The sequence below is a fragment of the Polypterus senegalus genome, chromosome 1 (assembly GCF_016835505.1).
Source record: "Polypterus senegalus isolate Bchr_013 chromosome 1, ASM1683550v1, whole genome shotgun sequence".
Taxonomy (NCBI): Eukaryota; Metazoa; Chordata; class Cladistia; order Polypteriformes; family Polypteridae; genus Polypterus; species Polypterus senegalus.
In genome coordinates, this window is record NC_053154.1 from 319,741,522 (window position 1) to 319,757,609 (window position 16,088).

At 41.1% G+C, this 16,088-nt stretch overlaps 1 protein-coding gene across 3 annotated transcripts in view; it reads left to right on the forward strand.

Annotated features, from left to right (window-relative positions):
* The window catches only part of osbpl5 (oxysterol binding protein-like 5), a 325,895-nt gene extending 325,037 nt beyond the window's left edge, over nucleotides 1–858 (forward strand). For all 3 annotated transcript variants that reach the window (XM_039736890.1, XM_039736896.1, XM_039736906.1), the window contains exon 23: nucleotides 621–858. In XM_039736890.1, coding sequence (XP_039592824.1) covers nucleotides 621–756 — 136 coding nt within the window. In that variant the 3' untranslated portion in view covers nucleotides 757–858. The remainder of the gene's footprint in view (nucleotides 1–620) is intronic.
* Nucleotides 859–16,088: the final 15,230 nt, after the last annotated feature.

Consider the following 16,088-nt stretch of genomic DNA (forward strand, 5'->3'; position numbering starts at 1 on the left):
GATTTTATGGGGATCTCTCTGAATAAATCCGAAACAAATCTCTAAAATTAACGTTTGCTATAGTGCATTTGGCAAAGTTACGACGGCGTGAAAATATTATTAGGATTTAGGTGAAAATTGCAATTTGGATAATAAATTACTATTGTTAATAAGACTAAGAGATGCACATTCCAGACTGTGCGGTCGCTATTTATACATTCCCAGTCCCACGGCCATACCCCCGATTCCCTTGCCTGCTGTCCCCTGCTGTCCCCTGCTCCTACCCTTCCCCTCCGAATTCGACTTAGAATGATAAAATTTAGGATGAGGAGGGTATTGTGACACATGATGTGAGGGACTGGCACAGATGGCTGCAGTGCCAGAGGCATGACAGGGGCCCCAGGCCCACAGCCTATGTCAGGCCAGGCCGGGGGCCCCCCTCACGGTCGGAACCCTACGCGGATGCCTAAGAATGTCCCTGGCCCTGTGTTAGCTGGGATTGGCTCCAGCAGACCCCCATGACCCAATGTTAGAATATAGCAGGTTGAATAATGGATGGATGGATGGGTGGATGAACTTAGCAAGACAAATATTAGAAATGAAACATAAATTTATCTCTCATTCTTTTTTTTTTTTTACAGCAATCTCTGTGCTTTGAGTCACCAGATATGCCAAGGGAATAATCTGTGGGACAAGTTGCATTTGAACAATCGCTACTGGATCATTTTCAGCCTCCTGCTCCTCTTTCAGCTATTTATAAATTATGTTTTCAAATGAAGAAATGACGGGGATCTATACACAGCAATAAAAGAAAACTGCCCACCCCAATCACCTACGAAATGGCAGTTGAAGAGTCAGATGAGGCACAAAGCACTTTGGACGTGGTGGTGGGGAGGGGAGGGGGGATTAGGGCTTGGGTACAAGTGGGAATTTCCAAGCATTAGAAGGCTCTAGAACAGAATTTCCCAGTTTTTGTTCCTGGCTCTCCAGATATGTGGAAGTTCCATGTCTACAGAGTGCTTCAATCTAGGAGTTGCACGTCCATGGAACATCATGTTTTATTCCACCTTCGGCTTGTCCTCCCAGTGTTTACATTGAGTTGGATGAGTTGGAATCATCAGGCTTCATTTTTGGCTGGTTGATAAGCTGGCAACCTGTTTGTGGTGCACATCCACATTGTGCCTTCTGTTAGCCAAGATGGGCTATGATGCACTGTGGTCATAGCCAAATAAATCTGATTGTAATGATGAATGGAAAGAAGAATTGTAATAACGTTCAGGTCTGAAACAGAAACGGTAGTCATGATCTACTCTAGCTTGACCTAGTGGCTAGCTGTAGTCCAGTGCTCTTTTCAAATGAAATGGGACAGGAAGCAATAGCAGCACATCGATGACAGGAGAGCCTCCTATCACTCCAGTGCAGTAATAAGTGCTGCCTCTCACAGATCTGGAATCCTGGGTTCAGATCTTAGTGCATCCAATCTCTGTACCGAATATGCTTGCTTTCTCCAAGAAAGACCAGTTTGCTTCGGTATCTCAAAAGCAGTCAATTCATTGGTGACCCTCGAGCGAGTTATCCCTAATTGTGTACTGGTGGCCTGGCTTCTACTTGGTGCCCAGACAAGAAAGGCTCTGTGTGCCCACATTTATAAAATTGTTTTACGCAGGTTCAGCAAATATACTGGTTGGTTGATATTTCAAAATATGCAGCATGGTGGGATGGAGGTTAGCACTGCCACCTCACACTTCTGGGGTCCACCTGGGTTTTCTCCAGGTCAGAGTTTCTTAAGCTTTCTTTTCTTTGGTCACGACCCAATCCTGCTCTTCATAGTGTCTTTGAAACCCAGACCATCAGATGGTCCCCACCTTGGAGAATCGTTGCTGTTAGTCATAGCTCAGTTGGTTCCCCTCTTGGAAGACTATTGCCCACACCCAGAGATACCCCCCCACCTTTGACAAATTGCAACCGATAGTCATAGTGGCGGGAAAGGGTCCACCCCCCCACCCCTTGGAGAATTGCTGCTGACAGTCATAGCATGTGGATGTTTCCCTTGGGGAATCACCATCGAAAGTCCTGGCGCTTGCTGCCACCGCCTCCAACCCCCATAGTAGGGGTGGTTCCCCCCTTGGAAAATTGCTGCCCACGGTCATAGCAATGTTGATTGCTTAAACAACCCATCATGAGACACTTTGCAAATTGTATGCGACCCTTTTCAATACAATCGTGAATCACGACCCTATGTGACCCAAATAGTTGGCAAACCCATAGTTTAAGAAACTGTGCTCTAGGTGATCATGTTCACTAAAAAGAAGGCAAGATTAGGATGGCTGGCATCTCTAACTTTGCCCTAAATAAGTGAGAGCATGTCCCCGTTATGGTAGATTGATGCATATTGTGGCATATCACAGCTCTTTGACTGAAGGATTGAGTTGAAGACAATAAGAGAGTGGATTTTCAAAATATTCCTTGCTTTGCCCAAACTGCTTAAGTGTGCTCATGCATCCTGCCATTCTGTGCCTATCTCACATGCAAATGCCCCCCATGTTGTCCTGCCAGGCCTTGCATACAAATTCTACATGTGCTACATGTTTTGACTTTTCCCGCCTTTTCAAATCTCAGATTCTACTAATTTAGAAAATATTCATTTGATGACTAACTAGCCAGCACAGTGGCACAGTAGTGAATGCTGCCACATCATGAACCCAATGTATCTTTAATGCTCAAATCTTGTGCTCTGTCATGGTCTGCATGGACTTCACATGCCTTCCCAGTCTCTTAGTGGTTTTTCTTCCAATATGCATCCCACACAGTGGCACAGTAGTAATGCTGCTGCCTCGCAATAAGGAGACCAGGGTTCACATCCTGTGCGCACTCCCTTGTGTGGACTTCACATGTTCTCGCTTTGTCTTTGTGGGTTTCCTCCCACAGTCCAGGCATGCAGATTAGATGGACTGGTGTTGCTAAATTGGGCCCTGATGTGCTTGTATGTGTGTGTGTTCACCATATGATGGGTTGGTGCCATGCCCGGGTGTTGTCCTGGGCCTTGCACCCGATGATTACTGGGATAGACGTTCCAGCTGCCCAGTGATCTAAGAAAATGGGTGGATTCTTCCCACATCCTAAAATAACCCGATTGGTGGTTATTAATTGGCCTTTTGTGGGGTGTTTGAGTGAATAGACACTGTGATGGACTTCAGGGCTGATTCCTGCCTTGTGCCTGATGCTTCATGGATAAGTTCCACATGCCTGTAATCCTGAATTGGATTAAGTAACCATATATGTAATTATGTATCCATTTTGTATTGGTAGATAAAAAAGACACAATTCTGAAAAGTACAGGATTGCTAGGAACAGCTTTGGGACACGGTGCTCTAAAAAAAAAAACGTCTGTTTGCCTTTAGTTAAACCACTGGTGCAATTCCCTCCCCGACGCCCTCACTGCCATCAAACTTAAGGATGCTTCCACTAAAATATTGGCCTTAATGCTAAAGCCAAAAAAAAAGAATTTACATTGTGCAATTTTCATGTTAAATGTATGTATGTATGTATGTACATATTAAATATATCATGTCTTTTAATAATGATGATGAATTACCAAATGAGTATGTATAATGCATAAAGAGTACATGTTTACAATTTAAGAAACTTTAGTAATAGGATTATATTAAAAGATGTCATTGGGTGAACAGTTAGTCTGTCATTCAGCAGCTGGGGGCAGCTGACCATTTTGCACATTATACACACACAAAACATATATACAGTATATATATATATATATATGTTACAGCCAAAACTCGAAGTTCAGCCAGTTCCCAAATTGGCTGGCCGTTTCGCATTTTGGCCGAGAGGTGTGGCCAAAGTCCGAATTACTACAAATGACGAGCGTATATGTTGCTTTAGCCGGTCATTTGGCGAAGTGGCAAGAAACCCCTGGCCAAAATCTGATGCGCTGATGTAAGACTGTCCGCTCAAGGTGTGAAGATGTTTAAAAATTTCAGATGCAGATTCAGAAGTGAGTTTTCCATTCTGCACAAGAAACAGCTGAAGGCGGGTCTTGTTTAGAAAGCGGACGCCACTTGAGACGGCCTTCCCCTCGCCCAAACACTAACCTTAAGGTCAATAAAATAGGTCCCTGATGTTAAGTCACTATTTTAGGGCTAAAATGATAACAGAAATGTGAAACCTACTTATATACCTAATCTTAATTATTGTAAAACAATCAAGTGGCATCCTCTTTCTGAACAAGAGCCGGCAAGGCTACACTCGATGCAATTGCACTACTACATGCGCAACAAATCGCTGCTCATGCCTTTTCTTCTGACTTTGACCAATCACCCAGTGCCATTTCGCAAACTGGCTGGCCAAATCTCAAAATTGAGGAAAAGATCGGACGGACAATGGCTGGTCAATTTACAGCGACATTGGCCATTTCCCAATTTGGACAGACACTTCCTGCTTTGGCCGTAACATATATATACATATATATATATATATATACATATACAGTGGTGTGAAAAACTATTTGCCCCCTTCCTGATTTCTTATTCTTTTGCATGTTTGTCACACAAAATGTTTCTGATCATCAAACACATTTAACCATTAGTCAAATATAACACAAGTAAACACAAAATGCAGTTTTTAAATGATGGTTTTTATTATTTAGGAGAAAAAAATCCAAACCTACATGGCCCTGTGTGAAAAAGTAATTGCCCCCTGAACCTAATAACTGGTTGGGCCACCCTTAGCAGCAATAACTGCAATCAAGTGTTTGCGATAACTTGCAATGAGTCTTTTACAGCGCTCTGGAGGAATTTTGGCCCACTCATCTTTTCAGAATTGTTGTAATTCAGCTTTATTTGAGGGTTTTCTAGCATGAACTGCCTTTTTAAGGTCATGCCATAGCATCTCAATTGGATTCAGGTCAGGACTTTGACTAGGCCACTCCAAAGTCTTCATTTTGTTTTTCTTCAGCCATTCAGAGGTGGATTTGCTGGTGTGTTTTGGGTCATTGTCCTGTTGCAGCACCCAAGATCGCTTCAGCTTGAGTTGACGAACAGATGGCCGGACATTCTCCTTCAGGATTTTTTGGTAGACAGTAGAATTCATGGTTCCATCTATCACAGCAAGCCTTCCAGGCCCTGAAGCAGCAAAACAACCCCAGACCATCACACTACCACCACCATATTTTACTATTGGTATGATGTTCTTTTTCTGAAATGCTGTGTTCCTTTTACGCCAGATGTAACGGGACATTTGCCTTCCAAAAGTTCAACTTTTGTCTCATCAGTCCACAAGGTATTTTCCCAAAAGTCTTGGCAATCATTGAGATGTTTCTTAGCAAAATTGAGACAAGCCCTAATGTTCTTTTTGCTTAACAGTGGGTTGCGTCTTGGAAATCTGCCATGCAGGCCGTTTTTGCCCAGTCTCTTTCTTATGGTGGAGTCGTGAACACTGACCTTAATTGAGGCAAGTGAGGCCTGCAGTTCTTTAGACGTTGTCCTGGGGTCTTTTGTGACCACTCGGATGAGTCGTCTCTGCGCTCTTGGGGTAATTTTGGTCGGCCGGCCACCCTGGGAAGGTTCACCACTGTTCCATGTTTTTGCCATTTGTGGATAATGGCTCTCACTGTGGTTCGCTGGAGTCCCAAAGCTTTAGAAATGGCTTTATAACCTTTACCAGACTGATAGAACTCAATTACTTCTGTTCTCATTTGTTCCTGAATTTCTTTGGATCTTGGCATGATGTCTAGCTTTTGAGGTGCTTTTGGTCTACTTCTCTGTGTCAGGCAGCTCCTATTTAAGTGATTTCTTGATTGAAACAGGTGTGGCAGTAATCAGGCCTGGGGTGGCTACGGAAATTGAACTCAGGTGTGATACACCACAGTTAGGTTATTTTTAACAAGGGGCAATTACTTTTTCACATAGGGCCATGTAGGTTTGGATTTTTTCTCCCTAAATAATAAAACCATCATTTAAAAACTGCATTTTGTGTTTACTTGTGTTATATTTGACTAATGGTTAAATGTGTTTGATGATCAGAAACATTTTGTGTGACAAACATGCAAAAGAATAAGAAATCAGGAAGGGGCAAATAGTTTTTCACACCACTGTATATATATATATATATATATATATATATATATACATATATATATATATATATATATATATATACATATATATATATATACATATATATATATACACATATATATATATATACACATATACGCACACACACACACACATATATATATATATACAGTATATTGTCACACACTGGACTCCGAACTAAGCACATTGTGCTATTTAAAACTACTTTTTGCAGCCGATTCAATTATACGCGTGGCTGCCCCAAATCTTTATCATGTCTCCGACTCATTCTTATCACAGTGACTTAGTCGCTCCGGACAGCTGAGCGCGCCCCCCACCCGGAAACACTGCCCCGGTACTCTCCTACCTGAGTAAATCCATGGTTCCTTCCTGGTTTCTTCTGGGAAGATTTGGGGCAGCCACCCGTATAACTGAATCAGCTGCAAAAAGTAGTTTTAAATAGCACAATGTGCTTAGTTCGGAGTCCAGAACAGAACTGCCTGTACTGAGGCAAGATGGCAGTTTTAAAGGGCTGGAAGGGAAATGACGTCATCTATGCCGGAACTGGGAGTGGTGTCCTTTTGCCCGGAAGTGATGTCATCCTTGGGGCCGACAACAGGCGGGATTTCCCGGAAAAGGTCTGCAAGGGACTGAGAGAGATAGTCAGTACACTCCGCCACCCCCTGGCCTGGCGTAGAATTACTAGTGTTAAGGCCCTTCAGCTGGTTCCCATGCGCACGTGTGTGACAATATATATATATTATATATATATACACACAGGGTGGGCCATAAGTTTCCATACATAGGATAAATAAATATTTTTTTATGAAAAACTATTTTTATTTATATAATATGCTCTACATGACTGCCATTGTTTTGAAAACTCATTTCAGTACGTGTCCGCCACTGCTGATGAACACTATTAGCACAGCTGGAGTTATGCTTGTAATGGCGTTGGTGATATGTTTCTTAAAATGATTTGTGTTTCAGATACCCTAAAAAATGTATTTGAATAAATGTATTTGAATTGAGATCATACTGATGGACGGGTCAGGATTGAAATGTGTTTTGAAAACAATGGCAGTCATGTAGAGCATATTATATAAATAAAAATGTTTTTTTTATAAAAAATAATGTTTATTTTTCCTATGTATGGAAACTTATGGCCCACCCTGTGTATATATATGTATTAAATTATATTTATTTATTTTTTTGTTCAAAGCTCAATGAATTTTCGAACTCCGTGTACAGTACCTTGACCTTGTAGAGCATCTCATGATGATAGTTTAGCTTCCTATTGAAAAAGACCCCCACCAAGATATGCCCAGATCTGCTGACCTTTATCTTGTGTGGAGCTATTAAGGTCACTTGTGAACAGGAAGCAACGTGGCATCAAGTATGGCAGTCACTGCGCCCCCTGGTGGAATCTGAAGCTCTCACTGGGGTTTTATGCTTTTCACAAGGTTGGGAAATTTGTGCTCACTGTAAAAGAAATGCAAAAACGATTAAGCAAGTGAAGAATGAAAAATTATAACTCAATGGTTTGTATTGAATTACATTTTTGTTTTTGTTTTTTTTTTGCAAACTGACTTGACTGTTTTATGCATCATGTTGTATGTTGTTAAGGAGGATATTTATATTTACAGAATAACCTGAGCACATCAGTTCTTCTTTAATTATATAAATGTAATATTTTCTTAATCAGCTTGTCCTCAGCTTTATAATAATTAGGGCTGTGGAGTTGGAGTCAGATTCATGGAGTTGGACACAATTATTAAGTTACTAGCCATGTACGCCCAACTATGTTGCGCGTGTTAAAGTTGTCTGTGAAGGGCTCCCTGTTTAAATGCGGCTGCCAGTCGTGAACTGGGCCCTTCGTCGCACAGCATTATGATTTTTATAAGGGAAACAAAATTACAAAAGAAAACCCTTGGATATTGATTCGATAGGAACGGCCTACTCAGAATCACTGTCCGAATCGTAATTATGTGGTGGTATAGGAGCATTTCTGCTTCTGTCCGTTTACAGTCCTTCTCATTTTCATGACGCTATTGTTTCCTCTCACGATCTCTTCTCAACCTTTCTCCAATCTCGAAGGTTGCTTTGTGGCAATCCAAAGAGTAAGGCAATATACATGGAGCAATGGTTATAAAAGGGGGCACATAGGTATCCAGGCTCTTTAAAGCATAAATAGGGATCACTTCACTGACATGTGAGCAAGCCTACAACGTAACAATAATAATTTCCGGATTGTGCTGTAACGTTGTCATTCATTTTACCCACTGTCTTTCTTTCATTCATATGTTACGTAGGCACGTACCTTTTATCTTCAGCAATCTCATTCTCTAACCAGGCCTCAGGAGCTAACCAGCGTAACACTGTCCACCACCCCTTTCGTTATTCCGGCACATTGTTGACATCCGTGAGTAACAACAATGTACTAAACTGGAAGGTGTTCTACGCATGTGTGGAATTCACAGCCAAACAAAGATCAAGATCTAAATGAAGATCTCTTTAGTTAATTTAAAGCACAACAATTTTTTTAGTTTGAATGTCTGTGTTTTGAGGTGTGACTGGAGTACTACAGTCTTCAGTAGTATAAGGTTGGAGGAGATTCTTAATGCAATACCTATGTTTTAGCTGTCTCTCTACTGCCATCTAGTGCTTCTTCTTCTAATTCATTCGCGGACAAACAAAGATCAAGATCCAAATGAAGATTATATATGTGGAGATGGGAGTTGGTAAAATGTACCAAATCCATCTAAATGTAAATTGTAATATAATGAGTCAAAATTTCCAATTTCACTTCTAATAATTCAATGAGACTATTTTTTCTTCTGGTTCCCAATCTTTTTTATAACACGCACCCCTACAAAATATTACATTTGTATTACATCCCCTACAAAATGAATATCACGTTTGAAGATGAAGAAGTCAAATGTCTCATTTTTGAACCACATACACTACTGCGGGTCAGCAAATTAAATTCATAAAAAATAAGCTGTTAACTCAGTGCACAAAATGTAAATATAAATTGAACAATTTACCTTTATAAATCTCAATAATCTTGTAAATGTGTCTCCTTTGAAGCTTAAAGACTCAACTGGGGTATCCCAAAAAGCATCACGCACTGTGAGGAAATGACACATGATCAACAATCAAAAGGTTTGGGGGACTGGGGACCCCCATGATGCAACGGGTGCAGGTGCAGCGCTAAGCAATGAAAAATAGTTGACGAGCTTTGTCTCCTGATAACACCTGCATTGCAGTTCACAAACAGATGTGCCGCACAGTTGCTGCGCTAATGCCAGTACCGCCAGCAGGAGAGATGGGCACAGTGCAAGCAGCAGCAGTTCAATTGCTCCAATAATTAAAACTTCATTATAAGCAGCCCACAATTCAAAGATGGAATATTTTCCACTCCAGGACACAGGCAGACAGACATGACTACTGCAGTAGGTGCCTTCTGCATTATATGCTAACACACCTGAACATGCTTATTTGTTTTATGCGGCCTCCTGTGCTCCTCGCTCAATTTTGGTGAAATGCAATACAGCCTTCCTGCACCACAGACTGGGAACCACTGTTCCAGCCTTTTGATAAAAATTGAGCCTCTTTTTTAATTTTGTAACTATTATTTAATAAGTAATATAGAAAAACCACAGCGGTATTGCTACAGCCTTAGACCTGAACTTTAACAGGTTAGGGTGTTAAAAGGTTGATTTGTGATGGCGGTAATGAAATGCCTTGTATCTTGTATGCTTTCAATCAACATAGTACATATTTTAGTTTAATTACAAATGGAACAGTTGCAGTCAGAGTTGGTGTTACCTTAAATCGAGGAGTCAAGGGTTTTGTGTCCCGACACAACAGCCCTGATATTTAATGATCCGTCCTGCCTCTTTTGTAGCATAAGGTCCAGCATAAGCTGCCGAAGATGGAGCACAATTAGTCAAAAGCTTCATTAAACACTATGTGATATGGCAGACCTTCCAAGATGGTGCTAGAAAGGATAGGAGACGCCAACGCATACTATGGAGGCATCGATGATGTGGGATCATCTTTCGTCTTCGGTCAGCCAACTCAGGCTATCAGGAAGTTAAGCATTGTCATTCAAAGTTTGGCCAAACTATAAGACACTACTGTTAAAAGAAAAAGTGAGAGATTGAGTTGCTATTTACAAATAAAGTTTTAAAATACTGTTTAAAGTGTTGGCTCACTTAATCCAAAAGTTGATTGATAGGCCTTATGGTATGGTGTATTTTGTCACTAGTGCTTTCTTTAACTTGTGTCCAGGCGTTTGCAATCATTTCAATAGCTTCTTTCATGTTAATTTTAATCTCCTCCTGTCTATAAGTTATACTGACAAGAATTTTTATCAGCATTTCCTTGCGATAATACACTTTCAGGGTGCGAATGATGCTCAAATCCAATGGCTGAAGCACTGCTGTGCAATTGGGTGGGAGGAATTCAACACAAACATTATCTAAATGTGGAAGCCTGTTGTGGGCAGCACAGTCATCAATCAGAAGTCGAATCATCCATTTCTTGTTCTTAATATTGTGAGGTTTCTGAACTCTTTTGAGATCCCCCCCAAAGTGCCACAGAAACAAATCCTAAAAGATAGTCCCTGTCTTACGGCCCAAAATACGAAGCTTAGTCTCAATACTTTAGCAAAATAAGCTTTATTCAGCTTGTAACAGGAACAGCACGGTTATTTATTGTAGCGGGATCTGCCCCTCTCCTATTTAGAGACACAGCAGTCAGACAGGGTCGTGGTCAGGTTAGTGGTTAAGTAATCTTGTTCCCTTGCATTTACAATGTTCCTTGCATCACCCATCGAGATCTTTTCTGTTTGCTTTGGCGGAGAAACACAGCGGAGCTGTGAGCCTGCTGTTGCCCTGGCAACAGATAAACAATCATCCACAGGCGCGGTGATCGCACTTTGGGACGTTCTTCTGCTGTTGTCCAGTTGTGGGAGGTCCCAAGAGAGTTTAGAAACCTCACATTTTCTTGAATGAGTGCCGCATTAATAAGAATGTTTCTTGAACGAGCATCACTGAACCACATAAAAATTGCTTTTTCAACATCTTCAAATGCAGCAGTTCACATACATTTGCAACTCAAGATTTTTCTTCTACTTTTGCTCTGTCTTTCAAGAAAGTGGACAGTGTAGATGGCGAAATTCCGAATTCACCGGCAATGTTTTTTTTTCTTTTTGCCGCAATCAAGAGCAGCAAAAAATATAAGTTTTTTTATCTAATATGAACTGTTATCGTTTTTTCACGTCTGCTGTTTCTATAATAGGGTGACAAGGAGTTAAATTCCAATGGATGTTTTTGAAATATTGATGAGCAATAAACAAAAGGTATCACTGAAAACAAAAACAGTACAAGGAAAGTTTGAAGAAAGAAAAAAAATTTCAGTGTTTCTGTTTGGGGACCGTTGTGCACAACTGAGCTGCGACCACAGCACTAACTGCTCTGTGGATGATTCATTCAGGCATTTCAAGGTCTTTTGGGCACTGAAAGCATCTGCTGAATATATTTCCTAGTAACAAGATTTTTATAGACTTACGTCATATGGGGAAACTGTTGGGACCATAAAAATACTTTGTTGTAATGAAAATTTCGTTGAAAAGATATTCGTTGTAACGGAATTTTACCTGTATTATGAAGAGGTTTAACATTCATGGGATTGTGGTCAACCTACTGGATGCAGCCGCATGAGGAAAATCTACCCCCGAATGGGCAGAAGGATAAGTGAAAATGGTAGACAAAAAGCCAAGGACAAACTTCCAAAGAGAAGCAAACTGAACTCCAAGGTCAAGGTCCAGCAGTGTCTGATTGTACCATCCATTGCTTTTTTAGTGACATTGATCTCCATTAAAGAAGTCTTAGGAGGACTCAACTGTTAAAAGAAAAACATAAAAAAAAGCCAGATAGGAATTTGCTAAAATGCATATTGGCAAGCCACAATGCTTCTAGGAGGATGACCTTTGGACAGATGAGACAAAACTGGAGCTTTTTGGCAGGTCACGTCAGCTCTGTGTTCACTGATGAAAAAATGAAGCTTTAAAAGAAAAGAACACCAGACCTGCTGTGAAACATGGAGGAGGCTCGGTGATGTTTTGGGTCTGCTTTGCTGCATCTGGCACAAGATACACCGAGTCTGTGCAGGGAACAATGAAATCTCAAGATCTTGAAGACATTCTAGAGTGAAACGTACTGCCCAGTGTCAGAAAGCTCTGTTTCAGTCACAGGTCATGGATACTCCAACAGGATAAGGAACCAAAACAGATTGCGAAAAGAACCCAAGAATGTCGAGGAAGAATCCATTGGACTATTCTGAAGTGGCCTGGTATAAGACCTGTTTTGAATCCTATTGAACATCTGGGGAAAGAACTGAAACATGCAGTCTGGAGAAGACCCCTTTGAAGCTGACCCAGCTGGAAGAGTTTGCTTAGGACAAGTGGGCCAAACGACCTGAAGTCTCATGGAGGCCTCCAGAAATCACATGTGTGCAGTGATTGAAAACTCTAAAGGTTACCATTTTGTCTGTACCATTTCCATTTGTGTGTTATTATTTGAATTATTCTGATGAATCAAACCTCCAAAGCAAAGTCTGACTTATGTTAAATACGGAATAAACAATGATTGGTGCCAATTATTTTTGTCAGTTTCAAATTACTTCTGAGAGGTTTGTAACAACTATGGCTCCTGCTAGAGCTGGCCACCTGGCCAAACTGAGCAATCAGAGGAGGAGGGCTTTGGCAAAGGAGATGACCAAGAACCTAATTGTCAGATGTGCCAGGAACCTTTTTGAAGAAGCGAGAAACCTCTGGAAGGACAGCCATTACTGTAGCACACCAGTGATTTGGCTTGACTTCAGAGTGCGAAGACAGAAGCCGCTCCTTTGTAAAAGACACATGAAAGCCCAGGTGCAGTTTGCCAAAAGGTACCTTAACGGACTCTCAGACTGTGAGAAACAAGATTCTCCGGTCTGATGAAACGAACATTAAACTGTCTCACCTCAATTCCAAGTGTGATATCTGGGGGAAAACAAGGCACCACTCATCACCTGTGCAATGCTATTCTAACAGTGAAGCATGGTGGTGACAGCATCAAGGACGGGGAGACTAGTCAAGATCAAGGGAAAGCTGAATGGGGCAAAGTACAGAGATATTCTTAATGAAAACCTGCTTCAGACATCAAAATACTGTGGCACATATCACAGATAATTTAAAGATGGTTACAGGATCAAACCCTGCTGCATATGAGACTGCACAGCCACAGGACAGTCAGAGGGCCCGTTAAAAGCACCTACAATGAGCATGTGAGAATCAGAACTGGACATTGGATCAATGGAAGGAGGTTGTCAGAATCTCATTTACTGTTGCATCATGATGATGGCTGGGTATGTGTGTGTGTGTGTATTATCTTAGTATTTCCCTCTACTTACCCTTTACCTGTTTTCTGCAAGGGTAAGTGTACTCATCAAGTTCGTTATTGGGTTGGTCTACTGTTGCACTTTAAGATTAACACACACATACAGTACATAGCTATATGCATACACACACACCCTAACCACAACAGTGCCCCATGAATGACACACACAGAGCTGATTAACCTTTAGCACTTTAAACCAAAAAAGTGCTTTAGCAATAACACAGCCTGTAACTCTCTCAGCACTTCAAGAGATTTACTTATTACCGGCATGAACAAAATACAATGTTTTAAAGATATTGCAGACCTAAATATTACTTTTGGTCTATAAGAATACATTTAAACATACAGAGGCTCAGCATCCTTGACTATAAGCCATTTATCAGCCAAAAATACCTTACTTTACTACTGTTCCCTACTTTTGGGTGGCACGCACACCCTCAGCTTTAATAAACCTCGCAGCACAGAGGTAATGGCAAATCTCCAGCTGCACCTGGTGCTTAAAGAAATTTAACTCATTACTTCAGTCACTTTAGACATGAAGACAAAGCATAGAAAGTTAAAGGCAGCATGGTATTTATTACAAGAATAATAATAATACCAGTGGAACAAAGAATAAGAGAAAATAGGACTGATAGAAAAGTCTGGATATATATATAGTCTTTAGAAAAAGCTTATGAAAAAGTTACAGATGACAAGGATGAATGTCGCAGGTGACTTGGGATCTCGCACTCGTAGTTGCTCATGATGCTTTTCTGACAACCAGTGACGTCTTCGTCCCTTCATCTTCCTCCCTCCCTCCTCACTTCCTTACTTGCTTACTCACTATATCGCTCCTCAGACAAGGCATATTTATTCTAAAAATCTACTGGGGGGTTTTGCAAGATGTGATTGCTATATATTCTGATTGGCTGGCTGTGACTATGAAGAATTAATTCACTGTCCATTTTCCCAAACAATAAAGCTTTATGTTCTTTGAGGCGTCACTATGTCTTCCTTTCCCAGGCTGTAAAATAATTAGATGTTCATCCTTTCTCATGTTACAAAGTAATTGATAGACTGAGCCACCAGCATGTCTTCCTTTCTTTGTTGGAACAGCTATTTTAAAAGTAAGATATAACTGGGAAGAAGACATGCTTTGATTTGTCCTGAATGTAGTTCATCTGTTGTCTTGCCTTGAAACAAATATAATGGAAATATAAAACAAAATGTACAGGTTTTGTACCCCACAACAGTGTGTCATTTGGAAGAGATGGCACTGGCAGGTACTATGGTAAGAAGGCAATCTAGTGGAAGGAGGGTGATGCTTTAGGCAATGTTCTGCTGAGAAACCCTGAGTCTGGGCATTCAAGGTCACATTAATTCAACTCATACCACCTACCAAACACTACTGTTGCTCCCATTGATTGGCCTGTTTTTCTCTACAAAAGATTTAATCGGTGAGGCCACAAACAAAAACGGATTTTTTTTTAGAATCTTTATTTTAAATGGGCGGTGCTGCTACCTCGCAGTAAGGAGACCTGGGTTCGCTTCCTGGGTCCTCCCTGTGTGGAGTTTGCATGTTCTCCCCGTATCTGCGTGGGTTTCCTCTGGGCGCTCCGGTTTCCTCCCACAGCCCAAAGACATGCAGGTTAGGTGCATTGGCGATCCTAAATTGTCCCTAGTGTGTGCCCTGTGGTGGGCTGGTGCCTGCCTTGTGCCCTGTGTTGGCTGGGATTGGCTCCAGCAGACCCCCGTGACCCTGTATTAGGATACAGCGGGTTGGTTAATGGATGGATGGATGGGTTGGATGATGACTGACTTACTGACTGACTGTATTTTCTATGCTTTACGGTAGTTTGGATAAAGTGCTCCTTTACACAAAGTATCACAGTCGTTGATACAGCAAGGCAGACTTTACCAGAAAGAGAGAGGACTGGAATAATAAGCTCCATTCACATCCTCTCAGACAGACGGTAAATACAATTGTATTTTTTCAAGTCAGAGATGCCACAAGAATGCTCAACGAACTCAGAATTACAACCCGGACAGTTTAGACAAAACAAAAGCTACCCAAATTGTCCGATTTGTGACGTAACGCTGATCTTTCACCTTAGTCAATTGATTAAAATTAAACATACAACCTGGTCAACCTAAAATGCCATTTTTTGCTCAACATGCACTTGAAGCAAAGTGATACAAATTTAATGTTTATTTTCTTCTATCCTTAATTGTTGTCAAGATTATGAAGAAGCTTTAAAGTGTCTAAAAGAAACAAATGAATGGTGTGTAAACGACAGAGAGGTGTAGCTGCAAATCAGTTTGTCCATCTGAGGAATGTTCAACTTGTAATTCTGGATCTAAAAACAGGATAAGTGAAGTCCAGCAGACAGTTAATTCGGTCAAAGAGTTCTGTTCAAATCTGCAAGAAGCAGCTGAAAAAGAGGAGGAAGAAACAAAAAAAAAATAAATAAATAAATAAAGCACACCAATGGTGGAGCATTTGAGCAGCAGGAGGAGCCGAATGAACACGGCAGACGTTTTGACCCCCACATAAATCTGTCTGAGCTGAGCCGAGGGTGTCAGTGTGCCA